At 44.9% G+C, this 23,230-nt stretch overlaps 1 protein-coding gene across 1 annotated transcript in view; it reads right to left on the reverse strand.

Annotated features, from left to right (window-relative positions):
• CHD6 (chromodomain helicase DNA binding protein 6) overlaps nt 1-23,230 on the reverse strand; it is a 201,793-nt gene that overhangs the window by 48,416 nt on the left and 130,147 nt on the right. Inside the window, exons 18-25 of the mRNA XM_021688920.1 lie at nt 14,403-14,567; nt 12,912-13,091; nt 11,782-11,892; nt 9,563-9,765; nt 8,680-8,879; nt 7,815-7,974; nt 2,847-2,936; nt 410-513 (exon numbers count right to left, since the gene is read on the reverse strand). Coding sequence (XP_021544595.1) covers nt 410-513; nt 2,847-2,936; nt 7,815-7,974; nt 8,680-8,879; nt 9,563-9,765; nt 11,782-11,892; nt 12,912-13,091; nt 14,403-14,567 — 1,213 coding nt within the window. The remainder of the gene's footprint in view (nt 1-409; nt 514-2,846; nt 2,937-7,814; nt 7,975-8,679; nt 8,880-9,562; nt 9,766-11,781; nt 11,893-12,911; nt 13,092-14,402; nt 14,568-23,230) is intronic.

Raw genomic sequence — 23,230 nt, forward strand, 5'->3', positions numbered from 1 at the left:
TTAAATTTTTATACCAATGGGGCAAAAAGATACACACTAGGAATGTGTAGATTGTCTAGAATGATCTTAGAATTCTACATACACACGAAATGCTAAAACCTAACATTTTCCCTATTTATTCCTTCACTCAAGAAATGCTACGTGTCTACTGTGTGCCAGGAACTAGGCCAGGCACTGGGACTCTAAGAGTGAAGAAGAGTGAGGCAGTCCAAGGCCCGACAGCATGGACAGGCTCTTTGTAACCATAGCAGCCCTTGTGAAGCTCCTCACCGATACTATGAACACTCACCATATTTTCATGACTCACACATTCATCTGAGAGGACAGAGGTGAGGCTACTTTCTACCAGAGATGTGCGGCAGGTTATGGAGTTTCTCAGGAAAGACAGAGCATTCACTGAAATACACACCATGTTTGAACACGCCTATCAGAAGGGACTTATCGGCCTCAGCGTCCCACCAATCCACTGGGATCTCCACGTAGTCAATGTCAGGCAGAGGCACTTCTAGTTCCCTGTGGAAGGAAGGGCGTAGACTCAGAGTTCCTTCAACACAGACACAAAACAATGCAAGAACTACTGGCTGAGCCCTGGTATTAAGCCACATCCCTAGTGGCATGCTAAGAGGCTGAAGTTACAAGGACTTAGGAGGCTGTGGGCCACGGTTTCCTAACCAGGACTTTCCATCACCCTCCTCCAGTGAATTATTTCCACATATGTACTTGATTTCCAGGCTTTACCTCAGACTGATTGGAACAGAACCTGGAAGCACCTCTTGGAGAACCCATCAGTAAGTCCGGGTGGGGCTTTGGGGTCCACATGTAAAATGTAGATATCCATCTTCAGTTGAGAACCACAGCAAAAGCCATCAATCTATTGGTCAACTGAAGGTAGAACATCTTCCACATGGTCAAATTCATGCAGAATCAAATGCTGTAAAGTCCCCAAATCATCTTGGTTCAACATGTAGAGATCTCAAGCAGTGTTTGAGAATAAGACAGTCAGCACCGGTACATGCTGGGGTATGAAGACAGCCTTTCAGAGGAGAGGTCCCACAGTAGGTGGCAGCGGTCTACTGGGTCAAAACTCATCACCAACTGCACTGCTCCTGGCCAAAGGGACGGACATAACTTGCCCTAAGGGGGAGGCCTATAGGACTAGCAGGCCTGTACCATCAGCCCCTCACTGAACTCTGTCCATGTTCTGAAAGCTCACACGGACCCTTAGCTCACTGTCTTCATTTGTCTGAGCGCAGTCCTTACTCTTTAAGGCTTTGGGTCTGGGGAGAAAAATCCACCTGATGGCTCCTCTCTCCCACCTCCCAGCTGTCTGGGATGGCTCCTCTGTAGCATCTGAAGTTTCTTCTTCCATCACGCTATTCTTCTTGTGACACACGGCTAACTGCCCCTCCCCAGGCCCAGCTCCCTCTGTGGGAATAGTGGTCCATGGCCCTACCATTCCAGCCAGTGCTCCCTTTCTGGCTCCACTGTAGGGCCCACTGCTCTGCCAGGGTGCTGCCAGGAGCTAAATGACTTTTCTGGGATGAAATGCTATTCATTCCTCATGCACTGACAGCCAAGATTGAGGAGGGCAGAGGAAAGGAAGGAAGGGCGTGGGTAATGGACTCTCCGTGTTCTATCTAGCTCCTTCCATCTACATGTTCTAAGAAAGCAGAGCGGGATGAGAAAGTTCAGATAGATTATTTCTGCCAGATCAGGTTGAATTCTGCTGCATTTTTATGATTCATAAATTGAATCTCCTTACCAAAACACTCAACCTCCCTATACCCATTAGAAATGACTATAGCAACTACAGAAAATATTATCAAGTTTGTAATGGTTGCTCCTGATTACAAATTGTCCTTTACCTCTCTCCTTCTTTAATGCCCCGTCCCGCCCCCATCACCGCTAAAGCCATTGGCACTGTCCAATGGAAAGAAAGAGGAAAGGGGCGCCTGGGTGGCTCAGTCATTAAGCGTCTACCTTAGGCACAGGTCATGATCTCAGAGTCCTGGGAACGAGCCCTGCATCGGCTCCCTGCTCAGCAGGGAGTTTGCTCCTCCCTCTCCCTCTCCCCCTACTTGTGTTCCCTCTCTCACTATGTCTCTGTCAAATAAATAAAATCTTTAAAAAAAAAGAAAGAAAGAGGAAGAAGAAACCATGGCCACAGGTAATCTCAAAGCAAAGCTGAAATACCATTCCTTCTGGTTTTCTCCGGGAATGATAGGCATTGTACAGGACTAGAGCAAATAGCATGTCTAGGGGTGAAGGAGGCTGTCCGGCTTCATCAAGTGGTTGGTAGCTGGGAGCACGGTGGCCTCATTCTCTGAAATCTTGGGAGATTCCCACAGGATTCTACTTTGGAATCCTTTGGAAACACTAATTTACAAAACTAAGGTGCAAACAATCAAACAGGGCACCAGGTATTACTAGTATGATTAGCAAATACAGAGAACTGCTCAAATGTGGAAGGGCACTACGGCCAAGAGTGGGATTCTGAGCAAAATGCCCAGGGCACACCCGTCGGACCAAACATATCAGAGTATGAATACTCATCCCACAACAACTAGTTAAGGCAGGGAAATAACTGTTCAAACCAATGTTACAACACCATCTGGAAAAGCAAACTAACTCAAAATCTCACCAAAAGCTGTGCCGTAGAGAAATGAATTTCTCCTTCATTTCATGTGTAGGGGACCTGCCCACTCTACCATGTAGGTAACTGACCCCGGGCTGGGTGTGAACACGGGCCTCCAGAAGCACAGGCAGCTTTGTCCATCTGCACGAACAGGCACCATGTGGCAGCTCTTTAGCACTGAGCTCTGAGAGCTCCAGTTGGTTTGGTTTACCTGGCAGGGGTTCCTTCAAACGCTTTCTCAGCTGCCTCTCCCAGTATTTCAGCTTTTAGGTAGTACAGCATCCGGACTCGCAAAAGTACCCTGTGAAAGGTGAACACATTAATGCAAAGGTATCAGAACCACGAGCTGCCTGTAAGTTGCGACCCCCAAGTGGACACAGGGAAATTCTGGGTGTTCCCATGTTATTAGTGACGTGAAGTAATATATGAGAAAGCACTAGAAAAACAAAACCCAAGGTACTGATGACAGATGCTACTGTGATTATCCCCCCTTACACAGAAAAACATATCTCACCATCATCTGCTAGGTCACCCTGTTAGCCATGGGCGGCAGCAGAAACACTGTTCCTCCTGGTCTATAAAAGAGTACTCAACCCTCCCACAATGACCTCTGGGGCAGCGCTGCCCTCCAAGAGGTTGGTTAAAGTTTACTAATCTACTGAAGAGTAGGTCATGTTGAATGGTGCTGTTTTCAGTTTCACTTGCACACAGTTAAAATGGATATTCACGGCAATACTGCCAGAATAGAATCACGTCTTCTCTCCCGAGGTGCTCAGGTTCCCTGGATTCTGCACGGAGCACACTCAAGCTCCAAGGGCAGGCACCAAACATGCTTGAGACAAGGCGATTAAGCAAGTATTTGTTGGGCAACTCTTGTGTGCTCTGCACCACACTGGGTCCTGTGAGGCACATGACGGAAGTAAGCGATTTAGCTCTGTCCTTGAGGGGCCTACAGCATCTGAGTGTGAAGTGAGCCCAACCAGGAAAGACTTACTGTGCAGAAGAGGACCAGGGGGTCGAGGGTTGGGGAAGGCACGGAGAAGTCTACCAGGGTCAAGGAGATGCTTCCTATGTGCAGCAGAGCTGCCAAGAGGTTTCAAAGAGGACTTGTAACTTGTTCAAAACCAGGAAAGAGTAAAGGCCAGCTATTAAAAATGAAGGCCTATTTACATACATAGGAACTGACCTCCATTTAAGTTATTTTAAAAAGAGAGAGAAAGAGAGCACAGAGCACAAATAGCATGTAAAATGTGTGTTATTTTAGGGAAGATAAAAGGAGGCTATACATTCACCTAAGCTGGTCCATGCCCAGAATATCTCTGGAAGAACCAGGTTAGCAGTGGTTGCCTCTGGAGGGGGAAACAGGAACTGGACGTGGGAGGAAAGGGTTTTTTTGACAATTTTTAAAAAACACATAAAGTGCCACCGTGGGCTCAAGTAGTAGGTGGCAACACACAAGTCAGAATTTTCAGAATGGAAAAAACGCCCTTATCTTTCTGGTATGCCATTCCTTACCTCAGCTGTCAATCAACTCAAATAATTTTGAGATTTGTTTTTTTAAAGCTCAGACAATAACAGCTCTAAGAATTTACAACAGTCACTGATCCTTCTACCTTGCTGACAGTAGCCGCTGGCCTCCTCAGTAAGAAATGGAACGAGGAGGCCTTAGGTATGGAATTCCTGCCTGGTTAGATCTAGCCCAATTGGAAGAAGGCTTTCCTGAAAATGAAAGACAGAGCTGTCTCTATTTCTCTAAACAGAGATGTGCTGGTACTTGGAAATATCTACAGCATGAGGGAAAAGAATTTAAACCGAGTAGTATTCACTTTTCTCCAAATGAGAAGCAAATCAACTCAGAGGACAGATGGGGCAACCCTCCCTGAATGAGAGGATAATCCCAGTTGACATCTAAACTCAAAGTGAAGGAGAACTGGAGTAGATCTGTAATACCCTTACTTTAGTCAAACAAAACCCATTAATATTTGGGTGGCATTATTCCTCTTTCCTTTATCTCTTTCTTGAAAAAAACAGAAACTCCACAACATTTTGTTGACATGAACTATATTTCCAGGAGATAAACGTACAGCTTGATGAATTTCCACAAACTGAACACACCTGTGAATCCAGGACCCCAATCAGGAAGCAGAACATGTCAGCAGAAGGCTCCCTGGGTCCCCTTCCAGTCACTACTCCCACCCCCAAACGGATGACCACTCTCCTGACTTATAGCTTGGATCTGAAGCAGTTATTTTAAAAATTTTTAAAGTTCTTTTGATGACAATTTCCTATCCCTAAATACTATACTACTGCTACTACTGAACAATGCTTTGAGCACTTACTACTGGCAGCGTGTTAGCTCCCTTAATCCAAATAGCAGCGCTAAGAGATGGGACTATTATCATCTTCATTTTCTAGATGAAAGAAAGAAGGCACAAAGAGGTTAAGTAATGCACCTGCTGACAGGTAAGAGGACTGGGATTTAAATCCACGCAGTCCTGACCGAACAGCCTGTCTTAACCTTTATCTGATATTGGAATGGCAATACCTTTGCTAACAGAGCCTACAATTCTAAAAGCTCACAGTCCAGTTTTGCTGAAAAGTCTGCCTGTTCTCCAACGCGCCTCAGGGCAGAACCAGGACTCAAGATCAGTGGGTGGAAGTTTCAAGGAAGCAGATTTTAGATTCAATATACAGAAGGACGATTAATTAGAATCATCTGGTAATTAAATGAGCCCTGCTGAGAAATGGTAAGCTCCCATCAGCGGGAAGGCTAAAGCACAGGCTGAAGATTCCCTGTCAGGGGACTGCCCACAGAACTCCCATGCTGAGTGGAAGAGCTGCAAGTCCCTGTTGGCTCAGAGTCTCTGACTCTTCCTGAGCCAGAACTAAAGAGGACAGCAGTCTCCATAAGATTCAGGATAATAAACAACAGTCAGCATCTCTGAACTCAGAGAAATGCTTTACTGCATTCTTTTTTTTTTAAAGTAATCTATACCCAATGTGGGGCTCAAACTCACAACCCCGAGATCAAGGTCGCATGCCAGGCGCCCCTACTGCATTCCTCAATTCCCAGCATCAGGCATGCACTCAGGAAAAGTCTTGGGGGTGGTGGTTAGAAATGTTCAGGCCTTCCTCAAAGGTCCGAAATGGTTCTGGTCATCATCTGTGATCATCTCTGCAGGTATCAAGGGAAGTTCTACGTCAACCTCTGCAGCTCAGCCTATTTTCAGCACTCCACGCCCACATGTGCAGTTGTGAACGGAATAGCCAAATACTACTGCTGTAACTCAGCAGGGCAAAACCCGAGTCCTTCGTTTTGCTCTGCATCTTTCAGTGAATAGAAGGATTTTGATTCTGTCCTGGCCCAAGCACCGTTAGCCTCCCAGCTGGTGAGGCTCACGATTGTGGAGTTAGCTGCGTATGGATTCCTCATCACCCGTCGTTACACATTATTCCTTGGTCACGTCTCACAGTTGACCCTTTCTCCCCAACTCTCTAGTCAGCACCCTTCTCTAGGTCCTCATGATCAATACTTGAATTATGACAGAACTCTCCTAGATGGCCATTCAGCTCTAGGTTGACCTATTCCATCTTGCTGTTGCCAGATTAATTCTTCTCCTCAAACATTATTATTATTTTTTTTACCACATGTCTCACTTGTTCAAGAAAGATGGCTGCTTAAAGTACAAGAGAATCTTCATCTAGTTTGCAGTGCGAGGTCTCCTATGAGCTCTCTTACTGAGGCTGCCTCCTCTGCATGTCCCCTCTGTGGTGACTCTGAGTCAGTCACATGGAGCATGCTACCAGGTCCTGCCCCAGGCAGGTTCTGCCATCTCCTAGATGGCCATTCAGCTCTGAGGCTGCCTCCTCTGCATGTCCCCTCTGTGGTGACTCTGAGTCAGTCACATGGAGCATGCTACCAGGTCCTGCCCCAGGCAGGTTCTACCATCTCCGAGATGGCCATTCAGCTCTGAGGCTGCCTCCTCTGCATGTCCCCTCTGTGGTGACTCTGAGTCAGTCACATGGAGCATGCTACCAGGTCCTGCCCCAGGCAGGTTCTCCCATCTCCTAGATGGCCATTCAGCTCTGAGGCTGCCTCCTCTGCATGTCCCCTCTGTGGTGACTCTGAGTCAGTCACATGGAGCATGCTACCAGGTCCTGCCCCAGGCAGGTTCTACCACCAAGCACGTGCCCTTGGATTCTCTTTCCCAAAGAGCCTGTACTTCTGTGCAGGTTTTATTACAGTTTTGGACATGAGGCCTTTCTTTAAAGCTTTGGAGAGATGAAGGGCAAGGATCACACTTCATCCATAAAAGAATACAACCCAACAACCACCACAGGACCATTAGATGATGTCACAGGGAGAAAACAAAAACCTATCAAAACATACTAATTTAGAAATTAACGAACTCTTACTTATCACTTAAATTCTATGGTTATAACCAGAGGTGTGGCAGCAGAGGCCTGCTCACTGCTGAGCAGGAGTGCTGGGGAGATCACCCTAGGCCTAGGAAGCTGGATTGGGGGGAGGGGTCTCCAAGGGCCCTTTAAGTTCTAACAGATCCCCCATACTGTGACGTAAGTATCCAGGGACAGCTCATCACTGCTTGGTGGTTGGGTGCCCCACCTCCCCAAGCTCAAACAAGAGCAGTTTCATCTTCTGTCACTGTGTCCCTTGCATCTCTCCCTCTGCACGGTGCTAGCCTAGAGCCTAGGGATGTAAGAGATATGTCTCAAATGCATGTCTGTCAAACACCTGGAGGCCATGAGCAGCAACAGTGCATTAGGAGAGGAAGCAACTTGGCATGGGGGAGGGGGGAGGCTGAGAGCAGTGGCCATTAGTCTTCTGCTTTCCCTAATGTGACCTCAGGGGCAGAAGGAGAGAGAACAATGAAATCACCAGTGTCCTAACTGGATTTAGAGAGTCAAGTCAGAAAAACCCTCAGGGGCACAGGCTGCATTAGTAGAGAATCCAGGCTCTGCAGGGAGAGATGTTGCTAAAGGAGTGAAATAGGCTTTAGGTGAAGGGATCCCGACCCAGCTTAGACCACACATCCTGCCTTTCCAAACCCTGCATGGTGGTCAGGAGCATCAGGGAGTCTCCCACAGCCCCGTGGGGATCCCAGGAGTCTGGACAGTGAGTAGAACTGCCACCAGGGATGGGGAGGGGCCCACTCACTTATTGCAGTGCTGTTTGAGGTGTTTCTTATAGCCGTCATCATGGAGGACTACCTCGGGGTTGCAGGTGGCCAGCCAATCTGCATTCTTTAACTCTGGGAGCAGCAGCTGGTTCTTTGTCTTCTTCCCCTTCCTCCCTCTGGGGACTGGAGCAGACAACCCTGTAGCAGAAAGGCAGGTAGATGAGCCTAGGCAGCTTAAACATAGGGGACAGAACAGAGCTGGGCTGGGGTTGCAAAGAGGCAGCCAGGCTGTGCGTGGTGGCCTGGATGACAGACCCCACTCCTTGGTCCACCAAGCAGTGCCAATAGTGAGGAGAAACGCCTGGCCCCCAGCTCAGTCAACTCCAGCAGCGTTCAGTCAGGCAGTAGGAATTTACCCAGGCAGATCAAGAACATCACGTGTGCCCCTTGGGGAACTTATAAGCTGGCCAGGAAAAAAGGCACACTTAACCTGAAACGTGAAGGTGGGCTACGGCCAAGCACAGGGAAGGAAAAGCATAGCGCAAGAAAAGGCACAGACAGGTAGGACTGGGACAGAACAGTGAAATGCAAAAGAAAAACCACAGTGCACATGGTGTGACCCCGGTTCAAAGAAGGAACCCTGTGACGCTCAGGTCAGTGCACAGGACGGGCACGTGGGAAACCTCAAGAGGGCCCACTGTACTTCCACAAGATGGTATACGTAACACTGGATGATGCTGAGGAAGAACTGAAGCAATCACCTTCCTCTCCCACAGCTAACATTCTCCAATGTATCTGAGAAAGAGAAGTCTCCCAAAGCACAGCAACCTGGGGCAACACAGGCAGAAGGATGGAAGCATACAGGAGCTCCCGCTTCTCAGGCATGACCCTGCCACCGCTCACCTGAGTGGTTCTGGAGGGTCTGGGCCTGCCCATCTTTGGTAGGTGTGATCAATTCCCAAATGAAACTCTTGATCTTCTCGTCCCCCTTGTAATGCTTGACACAGTATACCAGCAGGGCCCGGCAAATCATCTCCATGTCCTTCTCATTCAGATGCCACTTGAATCGCCCATGAGTCAGGATGTCCTTCCACCGGCCCCAGCTGAGAGTGGAAATACAGAAGGGCATTGGAGGGAGGAAGGGCCACGTGTGCCCTCAACACTGCAGGACAAACAGGAGCCAAGAGTGCTTCTCATCCTCTGTCGGGTCTACTCATCACCCTCAGGGCTTAGCCCTGAAAGGCCTCCAAGGACCACATGCTGTAGCACACCAAATGTCACTAAGGTGACCTGGACAGTGAGAGCTTCCTATAGCCACCAGAATGTTAACAAGGGAGGGATGAAACTATTTGGAGCAGGGAATAAATTTGGACTTAAGAGAGTCCAGCTGCAGTATTCAAAAGCAATGGTGAGCTCTCAGAAGCTAAATCTTCTACTTCTACCAGAACCAGAGCCCTGCACAAATCATGCCCTAACTGTAACATCTGTTGCACAGACTCCTCGTACGTTCCTGGGGGCGGGGAGGAGGGGGGAGCAGGAAATCAGTACCAGGCAGCAAATTAGTAACAGAGATTTGCTGGAACAAGCACATGAGAAAACCATGGCACGTCTACAATATGGCAGCAGAGTGAACAATGACTAAGGGGGCCATGGGCAAAACGCACAGTTCTCTCCTGCTCTAACAGACCCTTCATCAGCCCGGAGCTCTTAGAGATGACGGGAGAGACAAACTGGACAAATCTCAGGGACTGGAAAACAGTAACACATAGGCAAAGCCGATACCCACCCAAAGATGAGCAGGTTCTTCTCCACCCGGAAGCACTCAGCTCGGAGGTAGCGCCTGGTTTTGTCATTGAGGCGTCTGGACCTCGTGGGCCTTTCATCTGAGTCACTGTCTAGCTCGGAGAACTCCATGAGCTCATCCTCCTCAAAGGAATTGTAGTGTTTGGTCTGCTTTCTCACTCGAGGCCGGTCGATCACTAAGCTCTCCTAGAAACAGAGATGTCAGTTGGGGAGAGAGCCCTCTTTGCTCTACCCCCATCACAATGCACACGCATATCCTGTGGCTGGTCCTGGGTCCTGAGGACACATCCAGTAGAAAACCACACGCGGCCTCATCCTCCAGCAGGAAAGGCCCTTCCCAGTACACCTCCCATGACCACGACAAGCAGAGCGGATTCTCGGAGACTCACTGGAGATGGCACGCTCCCCCAAGACCCCAGCGCTGTCCACCATCATCTGCTCTTTCTGCAGTCCTGCCAGCAGAGCAGGTATGGGGAACAAGGCCCCCCAGTGCCCAGAGTGGCAGTCCGCTCTTGCCAAGAAAGGCTGGAGTGGCACACCCCAGCTGTTGCCCAGCATGCAGGGGCAGCCTGAGCTCTAGACAGGAGGAGCTGGACAAATCCATCTGCTCAGCAACTTTCTGAAGACATACACATTCCTTGCTTCTTTACTCTCTGTCTTCCATGAGCACTAACTGCTAACCTTTTGTCTTTCACTGAAGACATGATCCCCAGCCCAGGATCCTCTGCTCATTCTGGCAGCTCCTCTGAGAGGAGAACCATCCATGCCAGAACCATCGCCTCTTTAATAGTCCCCATAAGCTCCTGCTCCTTTTCCTTCCCCCCTCCCCCATACCTCTTCCCAAAGCTCAGCTCAGCTCCTAAATACTTGTCTGTGTAGCCCCAATACACAGTGGCGTTACCCCTGCTTCAGTTCCCTTGCTCCCTGCCTTGTACGCTCCAGCTGCTTCTAAAGGTCTCTAAGGACAAGAGCTTTTTCTCCCCACCCTCGCCCACTGTCCAGCACACAGAGTAACTTCTTGATTGTGACCTTGTAAAACAGGTTTTACTAAACAGGTTACTCAAGGGACTTCAGACTCTTCCTACAGAAGAGAAGAGGGTGGACTGAGCAAGCTCTGGTGATCCCACGGAAGTGTTAAGGCTGGGTGCTGGTTACTGAATCAGCTAGCTATGTGCAGGAACTGTCTCCTGGGCTCATGGATCCACAGGGGTTCAACAGCCACCAGAGAAGACAAGTAGAAAGTGATGTGTGTGCATCCCGGCGTGAGGTGACAGGGCCAGGGATGGAGGGAAGGGATGAGATGAACACTTAAGGGGTGCCTCCCCACAGGCTAGGCAGGTGTATTCACAAATATCGCCAACTCTCCGAGGGGGTGTCACCACCTCCTTTTGTCCCATGTCTTGCTCACTTATCTCAGTGGGGTCAACTGCCTTGCCCAGAGGCACACAGTCGGAGGCGGACTGACACCAGACTCTGGTTTCATTCCAGGGCTATTCTCTTTCTCGTGTTCAGAAGTAGAAGAACTCAAGATACTGAAAGAATGGAGGGGAGACCAACGAAGCCCCTCATGCTGCTTTGTCTCCTCTGGAGTATTTGTCACAGGTGAAGTTTCTTTCATAGGAAGTATTGAAGCAGAGGTAAAACAGTCACATGCCAAGGATGGGATGCTGGCTTGGGTCAGAGGGCTGAACTTGACCTGTGCGTGGTCAGTCCCAGTTCTTTTTAAAATTTTTTATTTATTTTTATTTTTTTAAAAAAAGATTTTATTTATTTGACAGAGACACAGTGAGAGAGGGAATACAAGCAGGGGGGTGGGAGAGGGAGAAGCAGGCTTCCCGCTGAGCAGGGAGCCCGATCTGGGGCTCGATCCCAGGACCCTGGGATCATGACCTGAGCCGAAGGCAGATGCTTAACTGACTGAGCCACCCAAGGTGCCCCTGGCCAGTCCCAGTTCTAACTGCCTCTGTCAAATTTCCCGGGTGTCCAGCAAACTGCATGTCCCATTAGGTCATTTTGAAATTACAACAGCGAACATTTATCAAGCTCTGTCTATGTGTCAGGCGTATTTTAAGTATGTTACCTATAGCAGCTCACTTACGAACTAAGGCTCAGGAGTGAATAATGACTTGAGCTGTGTGGGAATTTATGGTCCTATGAGACACAGAGAAATTGCGATGGAATAGAACATTCTCAGTACCGTACCTTTTCATTCTTTGCTTCAGTGTCCAATTCAGCTATTTTAGCCCATTTCTGCCAAAAGTTTGGGTCATCTAAGGAAATATCTGTCCTGTTTCCTGAAGCCACAAAGCTAGCCTGTGGAGATGATGAAAGTCAATAAACTGCATTTGAACACAGTACAAACTGGTAATACCACCTACGTTATTTCAAATGTACCAGAATCTCAAGTATGTTCTCTAACTGCATTTGAAACCGAAACCCCTAACAGAGCCTCCCAAATGAATGTAAAAATCTCAAGACTGTTCTTTTCTAAAGATTGGGTAAGGAAATTACAATTTCAATGTATAGGTCATTTTTTGGAACTGAAACTTGGAAGCAGGAAGAAAGCCCCTGGAACACAATGGCAATGTGTCACTTGATGTCTAGTTCCCTGCGAAAGGGTTCCTTCTTCCAACTTCCCTAGATGGAATTTTTCTTTCAGCTCACCACTTTCCAAACGTCTACTATAGGAAAGGCACTGAGTTAGGCAGTACGAGGTGTAATGAGATGAGCGGCACCCATAAAGCACAGGATGTTCTACTGAAGAAGTCCTACATAAGTCAACCAAACAGGCCACAAAGCTCCCAGAGCCTGTGGTCAGGGACACCTGAAAGTGATCTGGTAAGTGGTCTCATTAGTTGAATCCAAAATCCAGTGAGCTGAATGGCAGAGGAAAGGGGTACCTAGACTAGCAGCTAGGAATCTAGACTAACATCTCTTTTCTCATGAAATGAGCAAAAACACTTGCTTCAGTTTGAGGAATGGAATGTTCATTGGAATTTCAGGGCTTGGACAGTGGTCAAGGAGTGCTCTAGAAGGAAATCCAGATGACCACTCAAAGATGTCAGAGCAGTCTTTGTGAACAGTGAACAGTGCAAGCTGTAAACCAAAGTGTCTGTCCTGTCTGCTGAAGATCAGGTCCCAAACGTCAGGAGTGGCGTTTTCTTTCTATAGAGCTTCTGGCTCATTACTCAGAATTTAGTCTCACACAAAACAGAGGTGTACACAATCTCAGCGGTTTGCATATAGAGAAAACAGCCTGGCCAGTGAAGATCAAACAATAGTTTTCTTTCTGCTCCCACTCCAACACGGACTCTGGAGGAAAGGTGCCATACCTTGGCGAAAGTAGACCCTTTCCCTTCGGACTGGATGGTGATGGTGTGGGTTCTCCTCTGCAGAATCTGGTCTATGTCTTCTTCACAGAACTTGGAGCCTTCATCTTCCTCATCCATTAAGGCTCCATAAGCACCTTTTCGGAGCAAGTCCTCTACCTCCATTTTTGAGAGCTGTTGTACCTGGACAGGTCACCAAAGGCTACTCACAAAGTGGAAAATGCACAGGAGAAAAACAGCCTCAAATCTGGCCCTCATGATTCAGTACACACTTCCTCCACTAACTGCACATGTCAGAAGAATAAAGATATGGGCTACAAGTTCCAGAAAATTAAAGCCCAGATAAAGACACTCAAGAAAACTGGGGAGGGCAGGCAGATAATCCCCTATAGGGAGCTCTGGAAGAAAAGCCAGCACATGACCCAATGGCCCTAACATTCCTCAGGACATTGGTTACTATCAAATGTTACAAGGTATTTAAACTATGCACCACTAAAGAGGATATATTTAATGTTTTAGCTTGAGTCTGTATCTTTAAAAACCTCCAGATGTATTAAATGAGCTAAAAAATGATGATTTATTCGTTATTAAATAAATACATGAGTACTGGAAATGATGTCATTTCTCAACTAAAGAAAGGATCCTGTGCCAAGTGTGATCTTCTCAACTGCTTGTTGAAAACAGGAAATGGGAGTTCAAAACACCCTTTCCTGGTTGTAATTAAGAATCTGGTTCTCTATCAATCACAAGAGGGAATTCCATGAGTCCCAGCACTGGAACTTGAAGTATTATACTTAGCAACATACGCATAGCTAAGAGGATATAGAACATCTGGACTGAAGACAACTCATTTAGAAGGTTTTAATTCCCAACCTTTGATGCCCTGAGTCCAGAGATTAAGGAGATAACTCTGCTTTGTTGGCCTATAATTTAATACGATTTAGGAATCTTAGCTGCAATTTTTCATCCCTGAGGAGGGGGAAAAAGATTTTATTAACTGCCATATTGCAAGCTGCTAATTTTTTCATTCATTTTTTTCACTGACCATCATGCATTGAACATCTTTAATATGCCAAGTACTGTTAAGGTCCATGGGTGATACAGATAAAATAGGTTCCCTTATACCCCAAGGAAGCTCAAAGTCTGGAGTACAAGATAAGGCATGGTGACAATAGATATTTAGAGTGCTAACTGTTAAGATCTACTGACTTCTAATGGGCACTGTTAAAAACTCTGCTTACTAAAACGTTACTGCATGCTGGGCAATCCTACCCCTTAACTGTGCCTACAGACTTCCTTTATGCATCTGTAAAATGCAGAGATCTGACCCTGAATGATCCTCTGCTATGGGGAATGACTCAACAAAGACGTGCAACCTGACTCGATTTAGTGAAAGTGAATCTTAAAACAGCTGTAGGAAGGAAGACTCCAGAGGGGCCCAGGCTGTGTGAGGAGTGCTTCTTGGGGACCCCGGGCAGGTACTGTCATACTCACTCCATTGGTGCTGCCCTTTCGGTTTATGTCCTGAAGAACAGCTTTGTCCAGGCCCAGCTTTAGGCTGGCCTTGTCAAACATTTCCCGCTCGTAGGAGTTCCGAGTAATGAGGCGATACACCTTCACGGCCTTGCTCTGGCCTATCCGGTGACATCGGGCCTGAGCCTGCGAAGGAAGGAAGGTCATATATATCATGTCACCAGATATAATGGCAGCAGCCCAAGGAACAGGGAAATGCTTAAATACCATGTGGTGTGAGTGGCCAGCTCTCACAGTTATGAGTCATGGGACCAATTTTGGAACAAAATTCACCCAGATGTCGGCTGTCCCTTCAAACTCACTCATTTCTTTTTTTTTTTTTTTTCAAAGTCACTCATTTACTGAGTGACTACCATATGCTGGGATAAAGTGATGAGAAGGACATGGCTTCCTACCCTCCCCAGCTTGCAGTCTGAGCACAGGCACTCATTCCCAGGATGCTGTCCTGCTCTCTGGGCAAATGCCTCAGAGCTGGCAACACCACTTTTTCATTTTACTAGAAAGAAATTTTCACACACAGACAACAGTAAAGTACTTATGGACAATCGTTTTTCATCTCTACTATGCCCCCACCCTCTAAGACTATTATGAAGCAAATCCTAGGCATCCTAAGGTTTCATCTTTACGTATTTAATGTATAATTCGAAAGACAAGGACTCTTGTCTTTGCCATTGCCACACTTCAAAACATGAACACTTGGAATGAACCATCTCGTCAGTGTCCCAATTTCCTTGCTTATCTCATACGCATATTAAGTTTGCTTGTTCGATCAGGATGTAAATAGGACCCATATGTTTTAGCGGGTTAATATGTCTCAAGTCTCTTTCAATCTATAGATACTCCTTGCTTTTTGACCTCTCCCTTTTTCAAATGCAACTTTTTAAAAAAAGATTTTATTTATTTAACACAGAGAGAGTGCAAGAGGGGGGAGGAGCAGAGGGAGAGGGACAAGCAGACTCTGCACTGAGTAGGGAGCCCGATTCGGGGCTTGATCTCATGACCCTGAGATCATGACCTGAGCCGAAATCAAGAGTCAGATGCTCAACTGACTGGGCCACCCAGGAGCCCCTGAAATGCAACTTTTTTGTTGGAGAGACCAGGTTTCTGTCCTCTAGTTTCTAACAGTCCACACTTTGCCACCTGCATTCTGGCTGTGTCACTTAACAAGTTCCTCTGTTCCCTGTATTTCCTCTAAACTGGGAGCTGTATCTTGAGACTTGATCAGGTTAAGATTTGATTTCTGGCAAGTGTGTTTCTTGGTGGTGTTTGAATTTCCCTCAGGAGGCATATGAGGTCTGGTTGTCTTTCTTTGAGTGATAATCATTGACTAGATCCACTATTTCATTAGAGGTTACAATCCCTCATCAATTTTTTGGTTACCCTGATGTTCAGTTCCTGTAGAAAAGACAAGCTAAATGCCTGATTCTTTCTCTTTATTTATTCTTTAAAGATTTATTTATTTATTTTAGAGACAGAGAGTGAGAGAGTGCACGAGTGGGGAAAGGGGCAGAGGGAAAGAATATCCATCCAGACTCCCGCTGAGGGCAGAGCCCACAGCAGGGCTCCATCCCATGAGCCATGAATCAGGACCTGAGCTGAAACCAAGAGTCAGACATGTAACTGGCTAAGCCACCCAGGTGCCCCTTCTTTCTCTTCACTTAAATCAGTTTCCAAAATAACATCCTCCAAAAGTGACCAATGAAGACTTTTCTATTTATTTTTTAAAGAACACAATGAGGTTATGCATTTAAATATATGTCCTATGTTTTATCCCATTGTTGTTATTCTTTTTCCCGTGGGAAATTTCAAGTTGCCTCCTGAATTCTTTTAACATGATCCAGTCGAATATAGAAAGGAGCAAGATGAGAATAAACTCTGGTGTTAAAAATGGATTTGGAGGTATCCATATGAGCTCCTGCTTATGGGGGGGGTAAGTACACATATACATACATAGAAAGAAATAGATATGGATAGGTCTATTCATGTTTGCTTTCTGGTATGACATGTTCCATGTTCCTACTGTATATCTCCTGCCCAAACCTAGATTCAGCCATTTTTTTCCTGGGAGTCCTGGTTTCTTTCAGTGGGAGTCTGGATGCTCTAGAGGCGCTCGTTGCTATTAGGTAGGTCATTGTTTCTAGGCCTATTCAGAAGTGTTTGTGTTTGTGTGTATGTGTGTGTGTGTAGTGTATCCAACCATGTGCATATATAAGACAAAATACATCATGAGATCATACCATTATTTATAATTTAAACTTAAAAGTATGGGATTTTAACGTTACCAACCACATACCTGTATCTCTTTTTAACCATGTCAAAAAGCTCAATTCTCAACCACACCAATATCATTATTCATTTGATTTATCTCACAATTTATGTAATAGTCTCAGAAAAACTGTATCATTATGATCCCCCCAAAACATAACTAAAAACAATGCAAGATTTCTGTTTTCCTCCTCTCATAGGGTTATATCCCACTAAGTATGTACACTCATATTACAGTGTTTTAAATACACAGTGGCAGGTAGGTTTCTTTTTCTTTCCCATGGTAGGGTTAGAAAATCTGAAACTATTTTCTATGTAATATAGGATTGAGGAAATGCATAAATATACTGAGAGAAACAGAAGTTAGGGTTTTCATGAGAGACTATGGACTCTGAGAAACAAACTGAGGATTCTAGGGGGGGGGGTGGGAGGATGGGTTAGCCTGGTGATGGGTATTAAAGAGGGCACGTTCTGCATGGAGCACTGGGTGTTATGCACAGACAATGAATCATGGAACGCTACATCTAAAACTAATGATGTGGGCGCCTGGGTGGCTCAGTTGGTTAAGCGACTGCCTTCGGCTCAGGTCATGATCCTGGAGTCCCTGGATCGAGTCCCGCATCGGGCTCCCTGCTCGGCAGGGAGTCTGCTTCTCCCTCTGACCCTCCCCCCTCTCATGTGCTCTCTCTCATTCTCTCTCTCTCAAATAAATAAATAAAATCTTAAAAAAAAAAAATAAAACTAATGATGTAATGTATGGTGATTAACATAATATAATAAAATAAAATAAAAAAAAGAAGTTAGGGTTTTCACTGTTGAAGAAGGAAGTTACAAATCTATAAAGAAAAAAACTAGAATAACTGTGGTATTAGAATGGATTTAGAGGTTTCAGTATTAACTCGTGGTTAGGTGTGTGCCTATGTGAATATACAAACATACACATACATACAGGTATAGAAACAGATATGGATATACGTGCATTTACAGGTTTATTATACATGTGTACATATACACATACAAATGAATGCATGTTATGTATCTATGTGCATTTATATTCTCTGTGTGTATGTATTCCAGCTATGTCCACCGAACGGGCCTAGAAACAACAGCAAAGGCCATAACTCACTCTCAGATCTTGGTTTCTAAATATATTCTCCATTAGGATAAAAGCAAGGTATGTTAGAGAAATAGTTGATCCCAGGGCTGGGGGGGTGGGGGGGCAGGAAAAGTACAGGATGAGACCCAAACATATTATTGTGCCAGAATGTAAGGAAGTACGCAAGGAAGGACGGAGACATACCCAAATAACACCACCAACCTGAAGAGGTTTACCACTGGCTGGCTATGTCCAGGATGATCTGAATATCAAAATAAATATAGTAGTGGAATATAACCCACTGAATGAAAAAAGAACCCATGAGTACATAATGACATCAACACAGGGGAGAAAAAAGGAAAACTCTTTCTTATAGTAGGATACGACTAAAAGAGTTCAAGTAACAAAGCTTAGAAAATCACTCCTTTGCAACCATCACAGTGCTGACTGATTCAGGCAAAAACAATCAATGGAAACTAAAACCAGTGGGTAAAACTTTGATGAGGAATATTTACTTACACAGTCTCAAAGTACCTCTGAAAATTGTTTATTAATTTCAAAGGGAAAAACAGCAACTTTATAGTGGAGACATCTGGCAGCTCGCCCTTAACTAAGATACCCAAGTACCTATTATCACACAAACAGACATCATGCCTCTCGTAATGCTGATAATATTGAGAAGGATATATCACTTCACTGGTATTACTAAGCCTGAATCCAATCCTGAGGAAATACAAACACAGACTGAGGGATGATCTGTACGACTGGCCTGTACCCCTTAAAAACAAAGGTCGTAAAAGAAAGACTGAGGAACTCTTCTGACTCAAGAAGACTAAAGAGATATGGGAAGTAAGGTGATGGGTGCTCCTGGACTGGATAGATTTCAGACTGCGGGGGAAGAGGGGCTATGAAGGACGCTGAAATAAATGATAAATCTGAATATGGACTGTGGACTGAAGACTGTCTTCTTATTTCCTGATTCTGAGAACTAAACTGTGGATTATAGAAGAGAATGTCCTTGCACTTACACACTAAAGGACTTGGGGACAACTTACTCGCAAATGGATCAGACAAAAAATGGTGTGTGTACACATGTGTTTAAGTCTAAGTATGTACTCAGAGAGGTAGGGGAGATAGAAGGCAAAATGATAAAGTAAATGGGGCAAAGTGTAAAGAGTTGGTAAATCTGGATAAAGGCTATATTGGAATCGCAAACTGAAATGATATCAAAATGAAAATGTCAAAAATATTAAATACAAACATTTGAAATAATCTCTCCCTTGGGGTTACACTGTCCACTTGATAAACAGCTAGATTCAACGGTTTCATTTTGCTTCTGCATTTTAGGGATTGATTTTTTCCCCCACATTAATTTAACCATAATGAAGGGAGTGGGAAAGAAGAAAACCAAACCAAGTAACTTTGGAAAATGGTATTTTGATTATATACGGCAAGACTAATGACACACAAACAAAAAACCAACCCACTACTACAGTCCAATATCATACACTGGTAAATTTATTTATGTTTCACAGAATATGGGTTAGAAATTCTGCGACGACTTTATGTACATACTAGGATTGAACAAATGAGTAAATATACTGTGTTACCATGAGACTGAAACTTCCCACAGCCAGAGAAATGAGTTAAAAAGAAGGAAGAGGGGAAGGCTGGAGTGAATCCCGTGTTGTTGGACTGGAATCAGCAACTCATTGTGGGTGGACAGATATGGGAAAGTAGAGACGCATGGCATGCATGCTTGTGTCAAGCACACACACATACATACATTTCCTAGCTCTGTCTGCTCAGAGAGTCTAGAAGCCATAGTACTCTAGCAGCAACGGGCACTGCTAGGAGCCAGATCTTGGTGGCTAAATGCCATTTGTTTTTTTTTTTTTAAGATTTATTTAGTTGAGAGAGAGAGAGAGACAATGAGCAGGGGGAGGGAGACACGCAGACTCCCTGCTGAGCAGGACACCCACCCCGACGTGGGGCTCAATCCTAGGACCCTGAGATCATGACCTGAGTCAGATGCTTAATGAACTGAGCCCCAGTGCCCCTATATGCCATTCCTGAATAAAAGGAACCAGGGATCCTTGGAAGAACTGTCAATTCTATGGCTGTGGCAGGAAAAATGCAACATGAACCTGAACATCTTGTGGTGCCAGAAAGGAAGTGCTCAAAAACTGATGGGAGCATGTCAAAAGGACACAGGCGCCAACCCGAAGGACCTCCTAATGACCAAGTGTGAACAACAAAATAAGTAATGAGAGTAAGAGACTATAACCCATAAATAAAACGAGTCAATACTGGTATAAAGAAATAAACGGGGGGAAAGAAGCTGTTCTCTACAGTAGAATTCCAATTAATAAGTGTATAGGAAATGACTGAAATAGAAAATTATGAGGAGCCAAACCCCATGGTAGTAATTGTTGAAGGCAAGAACCATTAATGGATGCTAAAATTAACAGGCCAGAGTATGGTGAGAAACAGGGTATTTATAGAGTCTCAAGATATCTCCCCCCAAGATACTGATTGAGTTTAAAGGTAAAAATAAAATAGTTACTTGACAGTGAAGAAACCTGGCAGACACCACCTCGACCAAGTAATCAAGGTTAACATCACAAGCAGTAAGATGTATTAATCCATGTACCCCCTGAAATGATGCACTGAGGAGCACATAACATCACTTCTATGATATTCTTGCTGAAAATGCATAACCTCAAATCTGATCATGAGAAAACATCAGGTAGACACAAACTGAAAGATAGCTGGTCAGCACCCTTCAAAAGTGTTAAGGTCATGAAAGATAAGGAAAGACAAGCTCTGCTGCAAACCAAAGGAGGCTAAGGAGTCAGGATTTCTAAAGGAAATATGAGAACATGCATTGGATCCCCGACTAGAAAAAGAAATTTTTAAACTAAAGGAATATGAATAAGGTCTATAGATTATCGTGTCAATGGTAATGTCCTGGTTTCTATAATTAGACTTTAGTTATATGAAATGTTAACATTAAGGAAAGTTAGGTGAAGAGTCCTAGAACGCTGCAATATTCTGCAACTTTTTTTAAGTTTAAAATTATTCCGGAATAAAAAGTTTTTAACATTATTATTATTTTTTTTAAAGTAGGCTCCACACCCAGCGTGGAGCCCAACATGAGGTCTGAACTCACGACCCTAAGATCAAGACCTGAGCTGAGATCAAGAGTCGGATGCTTAACTGACTGAACACCTAGACACCCCAGAGAAGAAAAAGTTTTTAAAAATTAATTTTGTTTTATAATGTTATAAAATACTTAGGGTGGTTCCACAGTCAAATATACAAAAAGGCATGTATGAAAAAAGTAGCTTTTATCCCTGCCACTTCCATCCTGTTCCCTCACTCCCCCTATAGGTAACAATTTAAAAATAAAGTGTTTTTTGTTTGTTTTATCTTTCATTTGCGGGGCAGGGCAGGAAGAGACAAGAGACACACACAGCTGCTTTTAGATAAATGCTAGCATACTATACATAGTTTTTCCACCTTATCTTCCCCCCCCACCCAACAATATACTCAAGAGATGACTCGCAGCAGCATATAGAGACATTCCTTATTCTCTTATCAAAGTTGAAAATACCATGGCTTAGTCAATCAGTCTTCTATTGCTAGACAACTAAGTTGTTGAGCCTTTGGCTATTATAATTAGTTGCCACATCTCCTTTCAGTATCTTCAGTGGCAGTAGATTAGAAGAGGATTTGGTGGATAATTGGTAAACAAAGGAAGTGATCAAGGTAACTAATACGGTTTAGGGAACCTAGAAAGCACTGTTAATATGTGGCCGCAAGTACTGACACTGATTTTCTTTCTCTGGCTCATCTGATGTTGAAGGTAAATTACGAGAGGGAGTTTAAGAAATGTTCTGAGCAAAGGTCCAATACAGGAGCACTGCAGACACTGTTAATTACCTTCTGGTATCTACATCCCCCTTATTCCTCACTCCCAGAACCCTGAGACTTGTAGAGGGCAGTAATGTGTCCATCAAACCATCTCCAGCCTCCCAGGGATGACGAGGGAATACAGTCTGGACAATGAGATGCAGCAAAAGTCTATTGGGGATATCTGGAAAAGTTCTGCTCTCCTGAGAAATGCACCACACCTTCCTTCCTTATCTTCCCTGCCTAGGGTCTGAAGTATCCATCTTGGAACAAAGAGGATATAAATCACATTCCCTGAGAATGGTGGAGCAGGAAGACAGAAGGAATCTGGGACTCTGATGACACCGTAAAGCCACCTCACCTTGGACTACCCATCTCCAGACTTCTCGTTAATGGAGAAAAACAAACCTGTTTCAGGGGGTGAGGGCGGGGACACTGTCGCAAGCAGCTAAATGACACCAGAAGATAGATATGTGCTCTCCCAAGATGACTTACCTGAAAGATAACAGGATGAATCCTGTCACATTTAAGATACTCATCCTTTTACAGTTAAATCTCAATGACAGTCCTTATTTCCCTAATCAGAACTCACACACAAAACAACGTGTTAAACGGAGAACACTCAGAACTAGGGCAGTGACTGAGATGAAGTCCAAACAAGATCCTCAGCAAAGGCGTAAATATAGAACCTCTAGAGTAGGCCCCAAGGAGGGGGCGGGGAGCACCATGGGAAAATTTTAGAGCTCTCGTGCCCTCCCACATGATGTGCAGGCTCAGGGTTTGTTCTTTACTTTTCAATACATTTGAGGTGAACAAAGACAGGCCTAGAAGAAACAAGGAGTGACGTTCAGAAAATTAAAAACAAACAACCAACCAGGCACAGATCCCAGTGACTGCAATGGGAAGAAGTCCCGGGGAGAAGCTTAATCGAAAGACAGTGACAGATTTCAAACTGATACCAACCCTTGACTTAACTATTGTCAGTTTCAAATCCAGAATTTGGCACAGCCTTGTACAATCACATAAAAACTAACTAGCGGTACAAAGACCCAAGCATAATGTTGACTCTTCTCTTGACCCTTATCTACTTTTTCGAATCATTACCTACATTTTAAAAATACGTTTTCTTTAATACTTTACAATGCTCTTTGGTCCTAAGTGAAAATCCACATCTCAGAGAAGACAAAACCGCCTCAAGTCGCACTTGAGCCCAACCCCATCCAGTGTGCTGGTATAGCTTCCCAGCCCACCTTCTTTGCCTGAATATTTTATTTCAGGCCCAGCAATTTTACATCTCTCCTGGCACTCTAAAAGTCTGCATCCACCGACCAACTGCTTGCCCAAAAGAGGACTCAGGGGCCCACCCTGCAGTAGGAATCAGGATGTGCTGGATGCTGCCCTCCCTTAACTATCTCTTTTGCAGGCCTGTTTTGCAAAAGGAAGTTTCTGGCTCCAAATTTGTTCCTTTGGGAAAGGTATCATCCCGTCTCAAAATGGAAACATTTTTGGGAAA

The sequence above is a fragment of the Neomonachus schauinslandi genome, chromosome 10 (assembly GCF_002201575.2).
Source record: "Neomonachus schauinslandi chromosome 10, ASM220157v2, whole genome shotgun sequence".
NCBI classification, from domain to species: domain Eukaryota; kingdom Metazoa; phylum Chordata; class Mammalia; order Carnivora; family Phocidae; genus Neomonachus; species Neomonachus schauinslandi.